Source organism: Pseudophryne corroboree, chromosome 5 (genome assembly GCF_028390025.1).
Source record: "Pseudophryne corroboree isolate aPseCor3 chromosome 5, aPseCor3.hap2, whole genome shotgun sequence".
Classification (NCBI taxonomy): domain Eukaryota; kingdom Metazoa; phylum Chordata; class Amphibia; order Anura; family Myobatrachidae; genus Pseudophryne; species Pseudophryne corroboree.
In genome coordinates, this window is record NC_086448.1 from 630,364,427 (window position 1) to 630,381,644 (window position 17,218).

The window sequence follows — 17,218 nt, forward strand, 5'->3', positions numbered from 1 at the left end:
GTAACCAATGTGACCAAATTTAGAGATAATAGGATTTTAGTACCGGTAAATCATTTTCTCGTAGTCCATAAGGGATAATGGGGTTCACTTAGTACGATGGGATATAGATGGGGTCCATAGGAGCCGGTGCACTTTAAATTTCTTTCACTGGGTGTGCTGACTCCTCCCCTCTATGCACCCTCCTACAACCAGTCTAGGTAAAATTGTGCCCGAAGGAGAATGGACATACTTGAGAGAAGGAACATAACAATAACGAGTGGTGAGATTCTCACACACCACCACACCACAACATAAACCGACCAGCAACGGCTGGTAACAAAACTGCAACAGCTGAACAGGTAAACTTTTTTAGTAGAAAAACCTGCAGACAAGGCCACGCACTGAGGCGGGCGCCCAGTATCCCTTATGGACTATGAGAAAAGGATTTACCGGTAGGTACTAAAATCCTATTTTCTGTAGCATCCATAAGGGATACTGGGGATCACTTAATACGATGGGGACGTCCCAAATCTACAGAACGGGCGGGAATGTGCGTAGACGTCTGCAGCACTGCCTGTCCAAACTTGGTATCCTCTTTGGCCGGGGTATTAAACTTGTAGAACTTTACAAAGGTATTCTTCTCCGACCCGGTAGCGGCTCGGTATAATTGCAAGGCCGAGACTCCACAGGCAGCCGCCCAGGAAGACCCCACCGATCTTGTAGAGTGGGCCTTCAGTGACTGAGGAACAGGTAAGGCTGCCAACACATAGGCCTGTTGGATAGTCAGCCTAATCCAACGAGCAATTGACTGCTTAGAAGCAGGGCACCCCTTTTTCTGTGCATCATATAGCACAAACAAGGAATCCGTCTTTCTGATCTGAGCCGTCCTCTTGACATAGATCTTCAAGCTCGCACAGCATCCAATGCCTCCGGAGGATCAGAAGCGCCAGAACTAGACTGGACCACAATAGGTTGGTTCAAATGGAATGCAGAGACAATTTTCGGAAGGAACTGCCTAGTCCTGAGCTCTACTCTGTCTCCGTAATCGACCAAGTATGGACTTTTACATAAAGCCCCCAATGCTAAAACACGCCAAGCAGAATCCAGGGCCAGCGACATTACCGTCTTCCACGTAAGGTACTTGTCTCCCACCATCATCAACGGTTCAAACCAGGAGGACTGTAGAAACTTCAATACCACATCCAAATCCCAGGGTGCCGCTGGTGGCACAAAGGGAGGCTGTATGTGAAGTAAACCTTGCAAGAAGGTCTGAACTTCTGGCAACACTGCCAACTTTTTCTGGAGAAAATAGAGAGGGCTGAAATCTGAACCTTAAAGGAGCCCAGACGCAGGCCCATATCCACTCCAGCCTGGAGGAAACGCATGACGCGTTCCAGGTGGAAATCCGCAGACGGATACATGCGCTCTTCGTACCAAGAGACACATCTCCTCCAGATGTTATGGTAGTTCTTTGACCTCACAGGCTTCCTGGCCTGACTCATGGTTGCAATAACCTTCTTGGAAAGGCCCTTGTGAGCTAGGATGTTCCGCTCAACCTCCAAGCTATCAAACAAAGTCACCGTAAGTCCGGGTAGACGAACGGCCCTTGTTGCAGAAGATCTTTTTTCATTGGCAGATGCCAAGGGTCTGCGACGAACCTGTCCAGAAGATCCGCGTACCACGCCCTCCGAGGCCAATTCGGGGCAATCAGAATTGCCTGGACACCCTGATTCCTGATTCGCTTTAGCACCCTTGGGAGCAAAGGAATCTGAGGAAACGAGTAGACCAGCCGGTAATGCCAGGGGGACGTCGGCTCATTTATTGCCCTCGCCTGAGGGTCCCTGGTACTTGAGTAATACCAGCGAAGCTTCTTGAGTTGAGAAGCCATCATGTCTGTCTGTGGGCAGCCCCACAGGTCAATGATCTGTTGAAACACTTGTTGGTGGAGATCGTGACGACTCAGGAAGTCCACTTCCCAGATGTCCACAACTCCTCCCCCTCCTCCTGTCCTCCATCAGATTCTGAGAATAAATCGGGGAGCCCACGCTTCTGCGGCCTGACCTAGGGAGGGGGGGGGGGTCTGTCTGTCATCTGCCCTTGCTGCCAGGTCTGCTACAGCCTGCTGCAGTTGCTGTGTCTTTTGACTGTTTGCAGTGAGCTGAGACGACATGTCTGCCATCATGGTTTTTTATAGCACCTAGCCAGGTTGGTTCCTGGACCTCCCCCCCCCACTATCCTCACTAACCTGAGAGTACTGACTGCATTGTTCACATGAGAGAGAACCAGCTACTGAGGGAGAGAATCTGATATGACATACAGTGCATAATTGGTGTTTTAACATGTTTATAATATAACTCTCACACACATACTATATACAGACAAGTATAGATATAGACAACAAGCCTGCCCAAATTGTATGTGAGGAGGAGACCCAGAGAGAGAGAGAGACCAGCACAACCAAGCCTAGCATACTCTGTAAGACTGCAGGCTGCCTGTAACACGGTCTAATACCGGAGTCTTGTGCTTTTTTGGACTCTACAGCATTATTTAAGTGGCTCTCCCCTGCTGTGCATCCCTGCTGCTACAGCTGTAAGCAGAGGAAGGCGCCAAAATGTTGCTCGTCCCGCTCTGAGGTAGCTCCGCCCCCCCAATGGCGCCGGAGCTACAGTGATTTTTATACTGGCAATGTCTCCTATGTGGTGTAAAACGAGGTATGAATACCTGTTTTCACCACCGCTGGCCAGTGTACACAGGGTGGCTATAGCGGACCCTCCGGGGAGCGTCTGTATGCCACCCCTGCGATTGTGCCGCACTGATGGGGACCCCCATAGCGGGGTACCCGGTTTGTACTCGCCACTCCTCCCACCTTCAGGCTACTGTTAGGGGTGTGCGGCGTGCTGCGATTGCGACCGCTAAGGTGCAGTGCCCCGCTGTACAACAACCTCTCAGGACTGTGATCCTGCAGCGGGGAAGCGGCTCTGAAGCCTTAAGAGGCCTGTGAGGCTCCCCCTCCTAACTCCCACGGTGCAGTTATGCTATTGCCCAAACAGCATACCGAAAAGAATAAAGTTAAAATCAAACTGAAGAAAAAATCCTCTGGAGCTCCAGAGTGTGCATCTTCTCCTGAGGGCACATTTTTCTAAACTGGCTGTAGGAGGGGGCATAAAGGGGAGGAGCCAGCACACCCAGTTGAAGAAATTTAAAGTGCACCGGCCCCTTTGGACCCCATCTATATCCCATCGTACTAAGTGATCCCCAGTGTCCCTTATGGATGCTAGAGAAATAAAAAATTTAATCTGACATTATAAATAGCCCCTTAAGTTTAAGTTTTAGGGGTATATTCAATAAGTGTCGGAAGCTGCCGTCTTGTCGGAAAGACGGCAGCTTCTGACAGATTTAGGGCACTGTTTTTTCCGACAAGTCGTGAATTCCCGACTTGTTGGAAAGCTGTCGGAATACACGAGGATCGGCGGCTTCAGCCGCCAAGCCACGTGTATTGTCGGAAGTGGGGCCAAACCCGACAGGTTTTAGCCCCGTTTCCGACAAAAGTCGGATTGACATTGCCGCCTTCTCCATCCACTATGCCGTGCTGGGAGCTTCCCACAGCGGCATCATCAGCCCCCACTCACTCCCTCACCCCGAGGCGGGCGATGCCGGTCACACAGCAGTAGTGCTGCTGCTGCCGCACGGTCTCGGCGACATCATCAGCCCCCACTCACTCCCTCATCCCGGGGCTGGCGATGCCAGACACACAGCAGTAGCGCTGCCATCGCCACGCGGTCCCCGTGACTAGCACCAGAGCAGCGGCCAGTGCTGGGGGTGTGTGGGGCTACTGTATGTCCTGCTGCAGCCTGTGCTGCCGCCACTTCTCCATGTATACTAGGGCAGCTGTGTGCTGGGTCACAGGTATGTCCCTGCTGCTCTCCCCACCTGTTGCTCCCTGGCTGCTGCCCGGGAAGCTGGGGACTATCACTCCTCTCACAGCAGCGCTTTCTCCATGGCGCGCGCACACACACACACACACACACACACACACACACACACACACACACACACACACACACACACACACACACACACACACGCAGTGCCCCGTTGCCGACAATCACTCTGACTTTAAAAAATGACGGAATGACCTTGTCAAGATCGGCCAAATTAATTGAATAGTGTTTTGTCGGATCCTTTCCGACAATGCTGGTCAAAGTATCCGACTTGAATTGAATATGCCCCTTAGACTGCTGTGAATACATTTCTCTTTTTCTATAACAAACTTTGACATATACCGTATATACTCGAGTATAAGTCGACCCGAATATAAGCCGAGGCACCTAATTCTACCACAAAAACCTGGGAAAACTTATTGACTCGAGTATAAGCCTAGGGTGGGAAATGCAGCTCTAGCCGTACACAGCCCTCAGTGCCAGGTATGCCCTCATACTGCCAGATATGCCCTCATACTGCCAGATATGCCCTCATGCTGCCAAATATGCCCCACAATGCCTCATGCTGCCAGATATGCCCCTCATGCTGCCAGATATGCCCCTCATGCTGCCACATATGCCCCACAGTGCCAGATGTGCCAGATATGCCCTCATGCTGCCAAATATGCCCCACAGTGCCAGATGTGCCAGATATGCCCTCATGCTGCCAGATATGCCCCTCATGCTGTCACATATGCCCCACAGTGCCAGATGTGCTCTCATGCTGACAGATATGCCCCTCATGCTGACAGATATGCCCCTCATGCTGACAGATATGCCCCTCATGCTGACAGATATGCCCCTCATGCTGCCAGATATGCCCCACAGTGCCAGATGTGCCACATATGCCCCTCATGCTGCCACATATGCCCCTCATGCTGCCACATATGCCCCTCATGCTGCCACATATGCCCCCTCCCCCAGTGCCTGTTACTTACCCCTCCGTCGATCCCGTACTGTCTTCTGAAGGAGGAGGGACACGGAGGGCACAGCGCGCGCCTCTCCTATGTCTCTCCGGCGGCTGCGGCGGGTCTATTAAAGGAAGTGCCGGTTCGTGATCAGAGGTCACGAACGGGTACTTCCTTTAATAGACCCGCTGCTGCCGCCGGAGATGCAGGAGGGACACAGGAGAGGCGCGCGCTGTGCGCTCCGTGTCCCTCCTTCACACTGCTCTGCCTGTCACACTGCACTGCCACTGACTCGAGTATAAGCCGAGGTGGCTTTTTCAGCACAAAAAAAAGTGCTGAAAAAGTCTGCTTATACTCGAGTATATACGGTATATTTATAGGTTGTAATATCTCTTGTAACCTCTTTGCTGTATTCTTCAGGGGAGCAAAATGGTAATCGTAACCCAGGGGGTCTGCTTATTGGAGACCTTGTTAATATTGATCTGGAGTTGGAAATTGTCCAGTCATTGCAGCACGGTCATGGAGGTTGGACTGATGGAATGTTCGAAACACTCACAACTACAGGCACGGTCTGCGGCATTGATGAAGATCATGATATTGTAGTGCAGTACCCCAGTGGAAATAGGTTAGTGAAGCGACTCTCAGGTTTGGTTTGATCCAATCAAATGTATTTAATGCTACTATACATATATAACTAATGTGTTCCTGCTACTGTACATATAACTAAATTGCATCTTTCCTGTTTCTGTAGTTATCTGTTTTATACTTCTTATTTCTATCATTCTATCACTACTGTTTTAATTGAGAACTTTTCTAAACACCAGTTGGCTTACACAAATAGGCTACTAATTAGATTCACATATCTAGTTATAAAAATTCCCATACCTTGACAGAACTTCAGATATGTTACATTATATTTACATTTGCTGTGTAACATTTGCTGTGTAACTGTGAGTGCAGCCTATTCTCGGTTATCAGCCACTTCAGGCTAAGGGAAGGCTGACTACAGTGTCTTGCAATTTGGTAACTGGCTGTTATCTGATAGGACTGCGTGTAGGACTATGGGGTATATGCAATTAGCGGCGAATCGCTGCAAATTATCGCCGTTTTTAAATTTGACACAATTCGACCGTCCAATATCGGCAAGTGGTTGCCGAAATTCACCATATTCAATGGAAAACGGATTCGACAGTCCCGCGGGCGAAAAACGGCCGATTTGACGGATTTTGCCGCGATTTAAAAAAAACGGGAAAAACCCCCCAAAAAATGGCGTGGGGTCCCCCCTCCAAAGCATAACCAGCCTCTGGCTCTTCGAGCTGGTCCTGGTTCTAAAAATCCAGGGAAAAATTGGACAGGGGATCCCCCGTATTTTTAAAACCAGCACCGGGCTCTGCGCCTGGTGCTGGTGCAAAAAATACGGGGGACAAAAAGAGTAGGGGTCCCCCGTATTTTTTACACCAGCATCGGGCTCCACTAGCTGGACAGATAATGCCACAGCCGGGGGTCATTTTTATACAGTGCCCTGCGGCCGTGGCATTAAATATCCAACTAGTCACCCCTGGCCGGGGTACCCTGGGGGAGTGGGGACCCCTTCAATCAAGGGGTCCCCCCCCCCCCCCCAGCCACCCAAGGGCCAGGGGTGAAGCCCGAGGCTGTCCCCCCCATCCAAGGGCTGCGGATGGGAGGCTGATAGCCTTGAGGAAAATGACATGAATATTGTTTTTCCCAGTAGTACTACAGGTCCCAGCAAGCCTCCCCCGCAAGCTGGTACTTGGAGAACCACAAGTACCAGCATGCGGGAGAAAAACGGGCCCGCTGGTACCTGTAGTACTACTGGAAAAAAAATACTTAAATAAAAACAGGAGACACACCCCGTGACAAGTACAACTTTATTACACACTGCCGACACACACATACTTACCTATGTTGACACGCCGACTGCCACAGTCTCCGACGATCCGAGGGTACCTGTGAAAAAAATTATACTCACCTGCCAGTGTCCAGAGATAAATCCACGTCCAGAGATAAAAACCTCGTACTTGGCAAAAAAAAAACACGAACACCCGACCACCGGACTGAAAGGGGTCCCATGTTGACACATGAGACCCCTTTCCCCGAATGCCGGGACCCCACGTGACTGCTGTCACTGAGGTCCCTTCAGCCAATCAGGAAGTGCCACGTCGTAGCGCTCACCTGATTGGCTGTGTGCGTCTGAGCTCAGACAGCGCATCGCACAGCTCCCTCCATTACTTTCAATGGTGGGAACTTTGCCGTCAGCGGCGGGGTTACCCGCGGTCAGCCGCTGACCGCGGGTGACCTCACCACTAACCGCAAAGTTCCCACCATTGAATATAATGGAGAGGCTTTGCGATGCGCTGTCTGGCAGTTCAGACGCGCACAGAGCCAATCAGCAGAGTGCAAGGACGTTGCACTCGCTGATTGGCTGAAGAGACACTTCAGTGACAGCTGTCACGGGGGTGTCTGCATTCGTGGAAAGGGGTCTCATGTGTCAACATGGGACCCCTTTCAGTCCGCTGGTCGGGTGTTCGTTTTGTTTTGACAAGTACGAGGATTTATCTCTGGACCCTGGATCAGGTGAGTATAATTATCTTTTATTTTCAGGTACCCGTGGATTCTACTTGGCGAAGAGGACCGACTGCTTCGTGTCAACATAGGTAAGTATGTGTGTGTCGGCAGGTGTGCAATAAAGTTTTACTATCAAGGTGTGTGTCCTGTTTTTATTTGGGTATTTTTTTTCCAGTAGTACTACAGGTACCAGCGGGCCCATTTTTCTCCCGCATGCTGGTACTTGTGGTTCTCCAAGTACCAGCTTGCAGGGGAGGCTTGCTGGGACTTGTAGTACTACTGGGAAAAACAATATTCATGTCATTTTCCTCAAGGCTATCAGCCTCCCATCCGCAGCCCTTGGATGGGGGGACAGCCTCGGGCTTCACCCCTGGCCCTTGGGTGGCTGGGGGGGGGACCCCTTGATTAAAGGGGTCCCCACTCCCCCAGGGTACCCCGGCCAGGGGTGACTAGTTGCGTATTTAATGCCATGGCCGCAGGGCGCTGTATAAAAGTGACCCCCGGCTGTGGCATTATCTACCCAGCTAGTGGAGCCCAATGCTGGTGTAAAAAATACGGGGGACCCCTACTCTTTTTGTCCCCCGTATTTTTTGCACCAGCACCAGGCGCAGAGCCCGGTGCTGGTTTTAAAAATACGGGGGATCCCCTGTCCATTTCCCCCCCGGATTTTTAGAACCAGGACCGGCTCGAAGAGCCCGAGGCTGGTTATGCTTTGGAGGGGGGACCCCACGCCATTTTTTTCTGGGATTTTACCATTCCATCTAAAAAAATAAATAAATAAAAAATATATATTATTTCTCTGACGTCCTAGTGGATGCTGGGACTTCCGTAAGGACCATGGGGAATAGCGGCTCCGCAGGAGACTGGGCACAAAAAGTAAAAGCTTTAGACTAGCTGGTGTGCACTGGCTCCTCCCCCTATGACCCTCCTCCAAGCCTCAGTTAGATTTTTGTGCCCGAACGAGAAGGGTGCATGCTAGGTGGCTCTCCTGAGCTGCTTAGAAGTAAAAGTTTAAATAGGTTTTTTATTTTCAGTGAGTCCTGCTGGCAACAGGCTCACTGCATCGTGGGACTAAGGGGAGAAGAAGCGAACTCACCTGCGTGCAGAGTGGATTGGGCTTCTTGGCTACTGGACATTAGCTCCAGAGGGACGATCACAGGTTCAGCCTGGATGGGTCCCGGAGCCGCGCCGCCGGCCCCCTTACAGAGCCAGAAGAGCGAAGAGGTCCGGAGAAATCGGCGGCAGAAGACGTTCCTGTCTTCAGATAAGGTAGTGCACAGCACTGCAGCTGTGCGCCATTGCTCTCAGCACACTTCACACTCCGGTCACTGAGGGTGCAGGGCGCTAGGGGGGAGCGCCCTGAGACGCAATAAAACATGTTTAAACCTTATATGGCTAAAGAAATACATCACATATAGCTCCTGGGCTATATGGATGCATTTCACCCCTGCCAGTTTTCCTAAAAAAAGCGGGAGAAAAGGCCGCCGTGAAGGGGGCGGAGCCTATCTCCTCAGCACACAAGCGCCATTTTCCCTCACAGTTCCGCTGGAAGGAAGGCTCCCAGACTTTCCCCTGCAGTCCTGCTACAGAATCAGGGTAAAACAAGAGACGGGGGGGCACATTTTGGCAACTAATATAAAACAGCAGCTATAAAGGGAATAACACTCACATATGGTTATCCCTGTATATATATATTGCGCTCTGGTGTGTGCTGGCAAAATCTCCCTCTGTTTCCCCAAAGGGCTCGTGGGGTCCTGTCCTCTTTCAGAGCATTCCCTGTGTGTGTGCTGGGTGTCGGTACGATTGTGTCGACATGTATGAGGAGGAAAATGATGTGGAAGCAGAGCAATTGCCTGTGTTAGTGATGTCACCCCCTAGGGAGTCGACACCTGACTGGATGGTCGTATTTAAAGAATTACGTGACAGTGTCAGCACTTTGCAAAAAACTGTTGACGACATGAGACAGCCGGCAAATCAATTAGTGCCTATTCAGGCGTCTCAGACACCGTCGGGGGCGCTAAAACGCCCGTTACCTCAGATGGTCGACACAGACCCAGACACGGATACTGAATCCAGTGTCGACGGTGAGGAGACAAACGTAATGTCCAGTAGGGCCACACGTTACATGATCACGGCAATGAAGGAGGCATTGAATATTTCTGACACTACAAGTACCACAAAAAAGGGTATTATGTGGGGTGTGAAAAAACTACCAGTAGTTTTTCCTGAATCAGATGAATTAAATGAGGTGTGTGATAAAGCGTGGTTTCCCCCCGATAAAAAACTGCTGATTTCTAATAAATTATTGGCACTATACCCTTTCCCGCCAGAGGTTAGGGCGCGTTGGGAAACACCCCCTAGGGTAGATAAGGCGCTCACACGCTTATCAAAACAAGTGGCGTTACCGTCTCCCGATACGGCCGCCTTTAAGGAACCAGCTGATAGAAGGCTGGAAAATATCCTAAAAGGTATATACACACATACTGGTGTTATACTGCGACCAGCAATCGCCTCAGCCTGGATGTGCAGTGCTGGAGTGGCTTGGTCGGATTCCCTGACTGAAAATATTGATACCCTGGATAGGGACAGTATATTATTAACTATAGAGCATTTAAAGGATGCATTACTATATATGCGAGATGCACAGAGGGATATTTGCACCCTGGCATCTAGAGTGAGTGCGATGTCCATTTCTGCCAGAAGAGCGTTATGGACGCGACAGTGGTCAGGTGATGCGGATTCCAAACGACATATGGAAGTATTGCCGTATAAAGGGGAGGAGTTATTTGGGGTCGGTCTATCGGACCTGGTGGCCACAGCAACGGCTGGAAAATCCACCTTTTTACCCCAGGTCACCTCTCAGCAGAAAAAGACACCGTCTTTTCAAACTCAGTCCTTTCGTTCCCATAAGGGCAAGCGGGCAAAAGGCCACTCATTTCTGCCCCGGGGCAGAGGAAGGGGAAAAAGACTGCACCAGGCAGCCTCTTCACAGGAGCAGAAGCCCTCCCCCGCTTCTGCCAAGTCTTCAGCATGACGCTGGGGCCTTACAAGCGGACTCAGGCACGGTGGGGGGCCGTCTCAAGAATTTCAGCGCGCAGTGGGCTCACTCGCAAGTGGACCCCTGGATCCTGCTGGTAGTATCACAGGGGTACAAATTGGAATTCGAGACGTCTCCCCCTCGCCGGTTCCTGAAGTCTGCTCTACCAACGTCTCCCTCCGACAGGGAGGCGGTAGTGGAAGCTATTCACAAGCTGTATTCCCAGCAGGTGATAATCAAGGTACCCCTCCTACAACAGGGAAAGGGGTATTATTCCACGCTGTTTGTGGTACCGAAGCCGGACGGCTCGGTGAGACCAATTTTAAATCTAAAATCCTTGAACACTTACATAAAAAGGTTCAAATTCAAGATGGAGTCACTCAGAGCAGTGATAGCGAACCTGGAAGAAGGGGACTATATGGTGTCTCTGGACATCAAAGATGCTTATCTCCATGTCCCAATCTACCCTTCTCACCAAGGGTACCTCAGGTTTGTGGTACAAAACTGTCATTATCAGTTTCAGACGCTGCCGTTTGGATTGTCCACGGCACCACGGGTCTCTACCAAGGTAATGGCCGAAATGATGATTCTTCTTCGAAGAAAAGGCGTCTTAATTATCCCTTACTTGGACGATCTCCTGATAAGGGCAAGGTCCAGGGAACAGTTAGAGGTCGGAGTAGCACTATCTCAGGTAGTGCTACGTCAGCACGGGTGGATCCTAAATATCCCAAAATCACAGCTGATTCCAACAACACGTCTACTGTTCCTGGGGATGATTCTGGACACAGTCCAGAAAAAGGTGTTTCTCCCGGAGGAGAAGGCCAGGGAGTTATCCGAGCTAGTCAGGAAACTCCTAAAACCAGGCCAAGTGTCAGTGCATCAATGCACGAGAGTCCTGGGAAAAATGGTGGCTTCTTACGAAGCGATTCCATTCGGAAGATTCCATGCAAGAACTTTTCAGTGGGATCTGCTGGACAAATGGTCCGGATCGCATCTTCAGATGCATCAGCGGATAACCCTATCTCCAAGGACAAGGGTGTCTCTCCTGTGGTGGTTACAGAGTGCTCATCTTCTAGAGGGCCGCAGATTCGGCATTCAGGATTGGATGCTGGTGACCACCGATGCCAGCCTGAGAGGCTGGGGAGCAGTCACACAGGGAAGAAATTTCCAGGGCTTGTGGTCAAGCATGGAAACGTCTCTTCACATAAATATCCTGGAACTAAGGGCCATTTACAATGCCCTAAGTCAAGCAAGGCCTCTGCTTCAGGGTCAGTCGGTATTGATCCAATCGGACAACATCACGGCAGTCGCCCACGTCAACAGACAGGGCGGCACAAGAAGCAGGAGGGCAATGGCAGAAGCTGCAAGGATTCTTCGCTGGGCGGAAAATCATGTGGTGACACTGTCAGCAGTGTTCATTCCGGGAGTGGACAACTGGGAAGCAGACTTCCTCAGCAGACACGACCTCCACCCGGGGGAGTGGGGACTTCACCCAGAAGTCTTTCAAGTGATTGTAAACCGTTGGGAAAAACCAAAGGTGGACATGATGGCGTCCCGTCTCAACAAAAAACTGGACAGATATTGCGCCAGGTCAAGGGACCCTCAGGCAATAGCGGTGGACGCTCTGGTAACACCGTGGGTGTACCAGTCGGTGTATGTGTTCCCTCCTCTGCCTCTCATTCCAAAAGTACTGAGAATCATAAGAAGGAGAGGAGTGAAGACTATACTCGTGGCTCCGGATTGGCCAAGAAGAACTTGGTACCCGGAACTGCAAGAGATGCTCACGGAGGACCCGTGGCCTCTACCTCTAAGAAAGGACCTGCTCCAGCAGGGACCTTGTCTGTTCCAAGACTTACCGCGGCTGCGTTTGACGGCATGGCGGTTGAACGCCGGATCCTGATGGAAAAAGGCATTCCAGATGAAGTCATCCCTACCCTGATCAAAGCCAGGAAGGATGTAACTGCGAAACATTATCACCGCATTTGGCGAAAATATGTTTCCTGGTGTGAGGCTAAGAAGGCCCCCACAGAGGAATTTCAACTGGGTCGTTTCCTGCATTTCCTGCAAGCAGGACTGTCTATGGGCCTAAAATTAGGATCCATTAAGGTTCAAATTTCGGCCCTGTCGATCTTCTTCCAAAAAGAACTGGCTTCATTGCCTGAAGTTCAGACGTTTGTCAAGGGGGTACTGCATATACAACCTCCTTTTGTGCCACCAGTGGCACCTTGGGATCTCAATGTAGTTTTAGGGTTCCTAAAATCACATTGGTTTGAACCACTCACCACTGTGGAATTAAAATATCTCACATGGAAGGTGGTCATGCTGTTAGCTCTGGCGTCAGCCAGGCGTGTCTCAGAAATGGCGGCTTTGTCATATAAAAGCCCTTACCTAATATTTCATTCAGACAGGGCAGAATTGAGGACTCGTCCTCAATTTCTCCCTAAGGTGGTTTCAGCGTTTCACATGAACCAACCTATTGTGGTGCCTGCGGCTACTAGGGACTTGGAGGACTCCAAGTTGTTGGACGTAGTCAGGGCCCTGAAAATATATGTTTCCATGACGGCTGGAGTCAGAAAATCTGACTCGCTGTTTATCCTGTATGCACCCAACAAGCTGGGTGCTCCTGCTTCTAAGCAGACGATTGCTCGTTGGATTTGTAGTACAATTCAGCTTGCACATTCTGTGGCAGGACTGCCACAGCCAAAATCTGTGAATGCCCATTCCACAAGAAAAGTGGGCTCATCTTGGGCGGCTGCCCGAGGGGTCTCGGCTTTACAACTTTGCCGAGCAGCTACTTGGTCAGGGGCAAACACGTTTGCAAAATTTTACAAATTCGATACCCTGGCTGAGGAGGACCTGGAGTTCTCTCATTCGGTGCTGCAGAGTCATCCGCACTCTCCCGCCCGTTTGGGAGCTTTGGTATAATCCCCATGGTCCTTACGGAAGTCCCAGCATCCACTAGGACGTCAGAGAAAATAAGAATTTACTTACCGATAATTCTATTTCTCATAGTCCGTAGTGGATGCTGGGCGCCCATCCCAAGTGCGGATTGTCTGCAATACTTGTATATAGTTATTGTTACAAAAAAATCGGGTTGTTTATTGTTGTGAGCCATCTTTTCAGAGGCTCCTACGTTTATCATACTGTTAACTGGGTTCAGATCACAGGTTGTACAGTGTGATTGGTGTGGCTGGTATGAGTCTTTCCCGGGATTCAAAATCCTTCCTTATTATGTACGCTCGTCCGGGCACAGTATCCTAACTGAGGCTTGGAGGAGGGTCATAGGGGGAGGAGCCAGTGCACACCAGCTAGTCTTAAGCTCTTACTTTTTGTGCCCAGTCTCCTGCGGAGCCGCTATTCCCCATGGTCCTTACGGAAGTCCCAGCATCCACTACGGACTATGAGAAATAGAATTATCGGTAAGTAAATTCTTATTTTTTAAAAATATATAAATAATACTTGTGCCTCCAAAAAAGACAAACCAAGTACCTAATCCCTTCTATTATAAATAGATATGCTATTACCAAGAAATAAAAACCACAAAAAAAACATGTTTTAAATTTTTTTTATTAGTTTCACCCACCAAAGTGTGGCGGATTGAAAATGACGAATTTACTGTCTAAAAGCACTGTTGTCGAATTTCCAAACTTCAATTGAATATACTTTGGTCGAATTGCAGCCCTTCAAAATTTGTTTGCTTAACTGCGCACTGAGTCCCTTTTTGTTCGGATAAGCTGCCGCACTTAAAGGTGACCAACCTCCAAATGGAAACAAAAAATACAAATTTGTGCTGCGCTCAATCCTGGTGATTGTAATGTGCTTACCCCTCAATTTGTTATCACTAATTGTCTGTATGGTTTTAGGTACAATATAACCTACACAGGAAGGTGATATATGAGACAATAACTTTTATAGTTGACCAGTGTAATTTATAAAGTATAGTATATACCAGATTGTGGATGAAATAATTCTGTGGCAACTGTATTTTTTAGTGCTAAGCTCCGTTTATTTAGGCAATTTAGTCCAGTATTGTCCATATCATTTCTCAATGTCACCCTTTCTTAATGCGGCGTCCCGCATGCAAGTTTCACCAGATTCTACTTTGTACAGTCTTTTGAGTACTCAATTGCTTCTGCAGTAATACTGTAAAAGGTACTTGAGTCTTCACGGTGTGGAGCACTCAATGTTCATTCATATGGTACACAGACACAGTGGTTTCCTCCGGACTGGCTTCCTCCTCTCACCCTGGCTGTCCGTGGTGCGTCCTGCTTCGGACGTTCTCCGTGCGCCAGTCGGTTCGATTGAGCAGCCTGTCTGAGGCAAGGGAGTCCGGGGGGCGCTCTACGGAGCTGCTCACCAGGCTAACCCCGCTTCATACGGACACTCACCTGTTGTCTTTTCCCGATGATGACCCGAGTTCCGACACCGACTTCTTCCTCCGTTCCTCGTCCTGCGGTTGCTTAGTTACGAGCGCGCTCTCTGAATGTCCGGGTCACGTGACCAGTTCTTTCATGGATCGTCTCGTCCCCTCTGCTCCGTGCGGCAATGATAAATGAAATGTGGATAATAAAATCAGTGGTGCCTCCAACGCGTTTCTGCCTCTGTCAGGCCTTCCTCTGGGAGAATGGTGTAATCAATTAGTGAATTGTTCTGATTTTTAAAGGGTGAATGGGATGTCTTTTCCGGTCATGTGGTCTTCATATGCTGCTCCTATTGGTCTAGACTCCTTTCTATTTAGTGTATAGGATAACCTGATTGATCTGATTGTTCTAAAGGGTCCTGATTAAATATTTATCCCTTTATCTAAAAGTCTGATTTCCCTTTAAATTGATAAATAAGAATTGCAGCACTTGTATCATTGCAGAAAAGTCGAACTTGACAAAAGTCGAATTTCAAAAAGTCGAATTTTGATAGTCCGTTTTTTTGACGGAAAGTACTGAATTGCATTGTCGATTTTTTTTTTTTTTGGCGAAAAAGTCCCGAAATTCAACAATTTCGGGAATTCGACCGCAATTGCATATACCCCTATATCTGTACACAATCACAATTTTCTCAGAAATATTCAGCCACATTAAGCTTAGGAAACTTATGTGGGCCATACATCAGACCAGTTTTCATTCAGCTGTCCAACTTGTCTGTCCAACTAAAACACCGCCCCACACACCTAGCCAGCTTTTTCATTAGACCATCCAACCAGCCAACTTTTTCCTCAAACCAGCCAACTTATCTCCAACTTTTGATGTCACAGAAGTAGGCGGACAGTGTCTGCCTACTTCTGCATGTTTAAAAATAAATAGCTCCATTTAACAAAGAACCTTATCAGCAGCATATTTTGCTTAGTATAGCAGTGACACATATATGTTGCTGGTATTTAGCATGTTAAAATACATTAGATTCATAGATTGCTGGATGATTGGGTAAGGGGATTAACATTTGGCTACAGGATTAAATGGCAATGTGGATTGAATCTGTCTACTACTGTATGACTATTGTAGATGTCGTAACTGTCATGTGAAATGAAGCAATTCATAAAGTACATATAAATAATAATGTTGCAGTGATTCCTGTACCTCCATAGCAAGACCATTGCTTGTCTTATAGATGAGTTGACCATTCTGACTGCAGTCTAGTATATACAGTGGTGTTTGAAAGTTTGTGAACCTTTGAGACTATCCTATATTTCTGTTGAAATTTGGCCTAAAAGTAGATAGAGAACCAAATAAAAAATAAAAAAAATAGGCAAACAAATTAGACATGCTCATTTTTTAATTGAGGAAAATGATCCAATATCGCAGATCTGTGAGTGGTAAAAGTATGTGAACCTTTAGTCTTAGCAGATATTTTAAAGGTGAAATTAGTCGGGTATTTTCAATCTATGGGATGACAATCAGGTGTGAGTGGACAACCTGTCTTTTTAAAATAACAGGGATCTATCAAAGTCTGATGTTTTTGGAAGCATATCATGCCACGAAGAAAGGAGATTTCTGAGGATCTCAGAAGAAGAGTTGTTGATGCTCATCAGGTTGGATAAGGTTACAAAACAATTTCTAAAGCGTTTGGACTACACCAATCAACAGTCAGACAGATTGTGTACAAATGGAGGAAATTCCAGACCATTATTACCCTCCCCAGGAGTGGTCGACCAAGATCACGCCAAGAGCAAGGCATCTAATAGCTCACAAGGTCACAAAGGAACCCAAGGTAACCTCTAAGCAACCGAAGGCCTTTCTCACATTAGCTAATGTTAATGTTCATGAATCCACCATCCGGAGGACACTGAACAACAATGGTGTGCATGGCAGGGATGCAAGGAGGAAGTCACTGCTCTCCAAAAAGAACATTTCTGCTGTCTGCAGTTTGCTTAATATCACCAGGACAAGCAAGCAGGACAAGCTATTGGAACAATGTTCTGTGGACTGATGAGTCCAAAATTGAGCTTTCTACTAAGGGTCCATTGTCTCCACAGGGAGAGAAATTTGGGGTATAGGTGGTGGCTAAGGACCGGGCACCGAACAGTTAAAGCTTTTAGATCTCCCAGGATGCTTTGGTCCTCCCCCACCCCTACCATGCCCCCTGCCCAGGGTATTCATTTAGTTTTGATTTGTTGCTGGCAGGAACCGAATGTCCCAAACTTTTTTGGGCCTCCTCCTGGGCGATCTCAGGATGGGAAGCCGACTTATTCAGTTCGCACAGGCATGGCGTCAGACCACCACAGACACCTGGGTTCA

At 48.6% G+C, this 17,218-nt stretch overlaps 1 protein-coding gene across 2 annotated transcripts in view; it reads left to right on the plus strand.

Annotated features, from left to right (window-relative positions):
- The window catches only part of MIB1 (MIB E3 ubiquitin protein ligase 1), a 216,298-nt gene that overhangs the window by 68,557 nt on the left and 130,523 nt on the right, over positions 1-17,218 (plus strand). For both annotated transcript variants that reach the window (XM_063923579.1, XM_063923577.1), the window contains exon 6: positions 5,288-5,492. In XM_063923579.1, the coding sequence (XP_063779649.1) occupies positions 5,288-5,492 (205 nt within the window). The remainder of the gene's footprint in view (positions 1-5,287; positions 5,493-17,218) is intronic.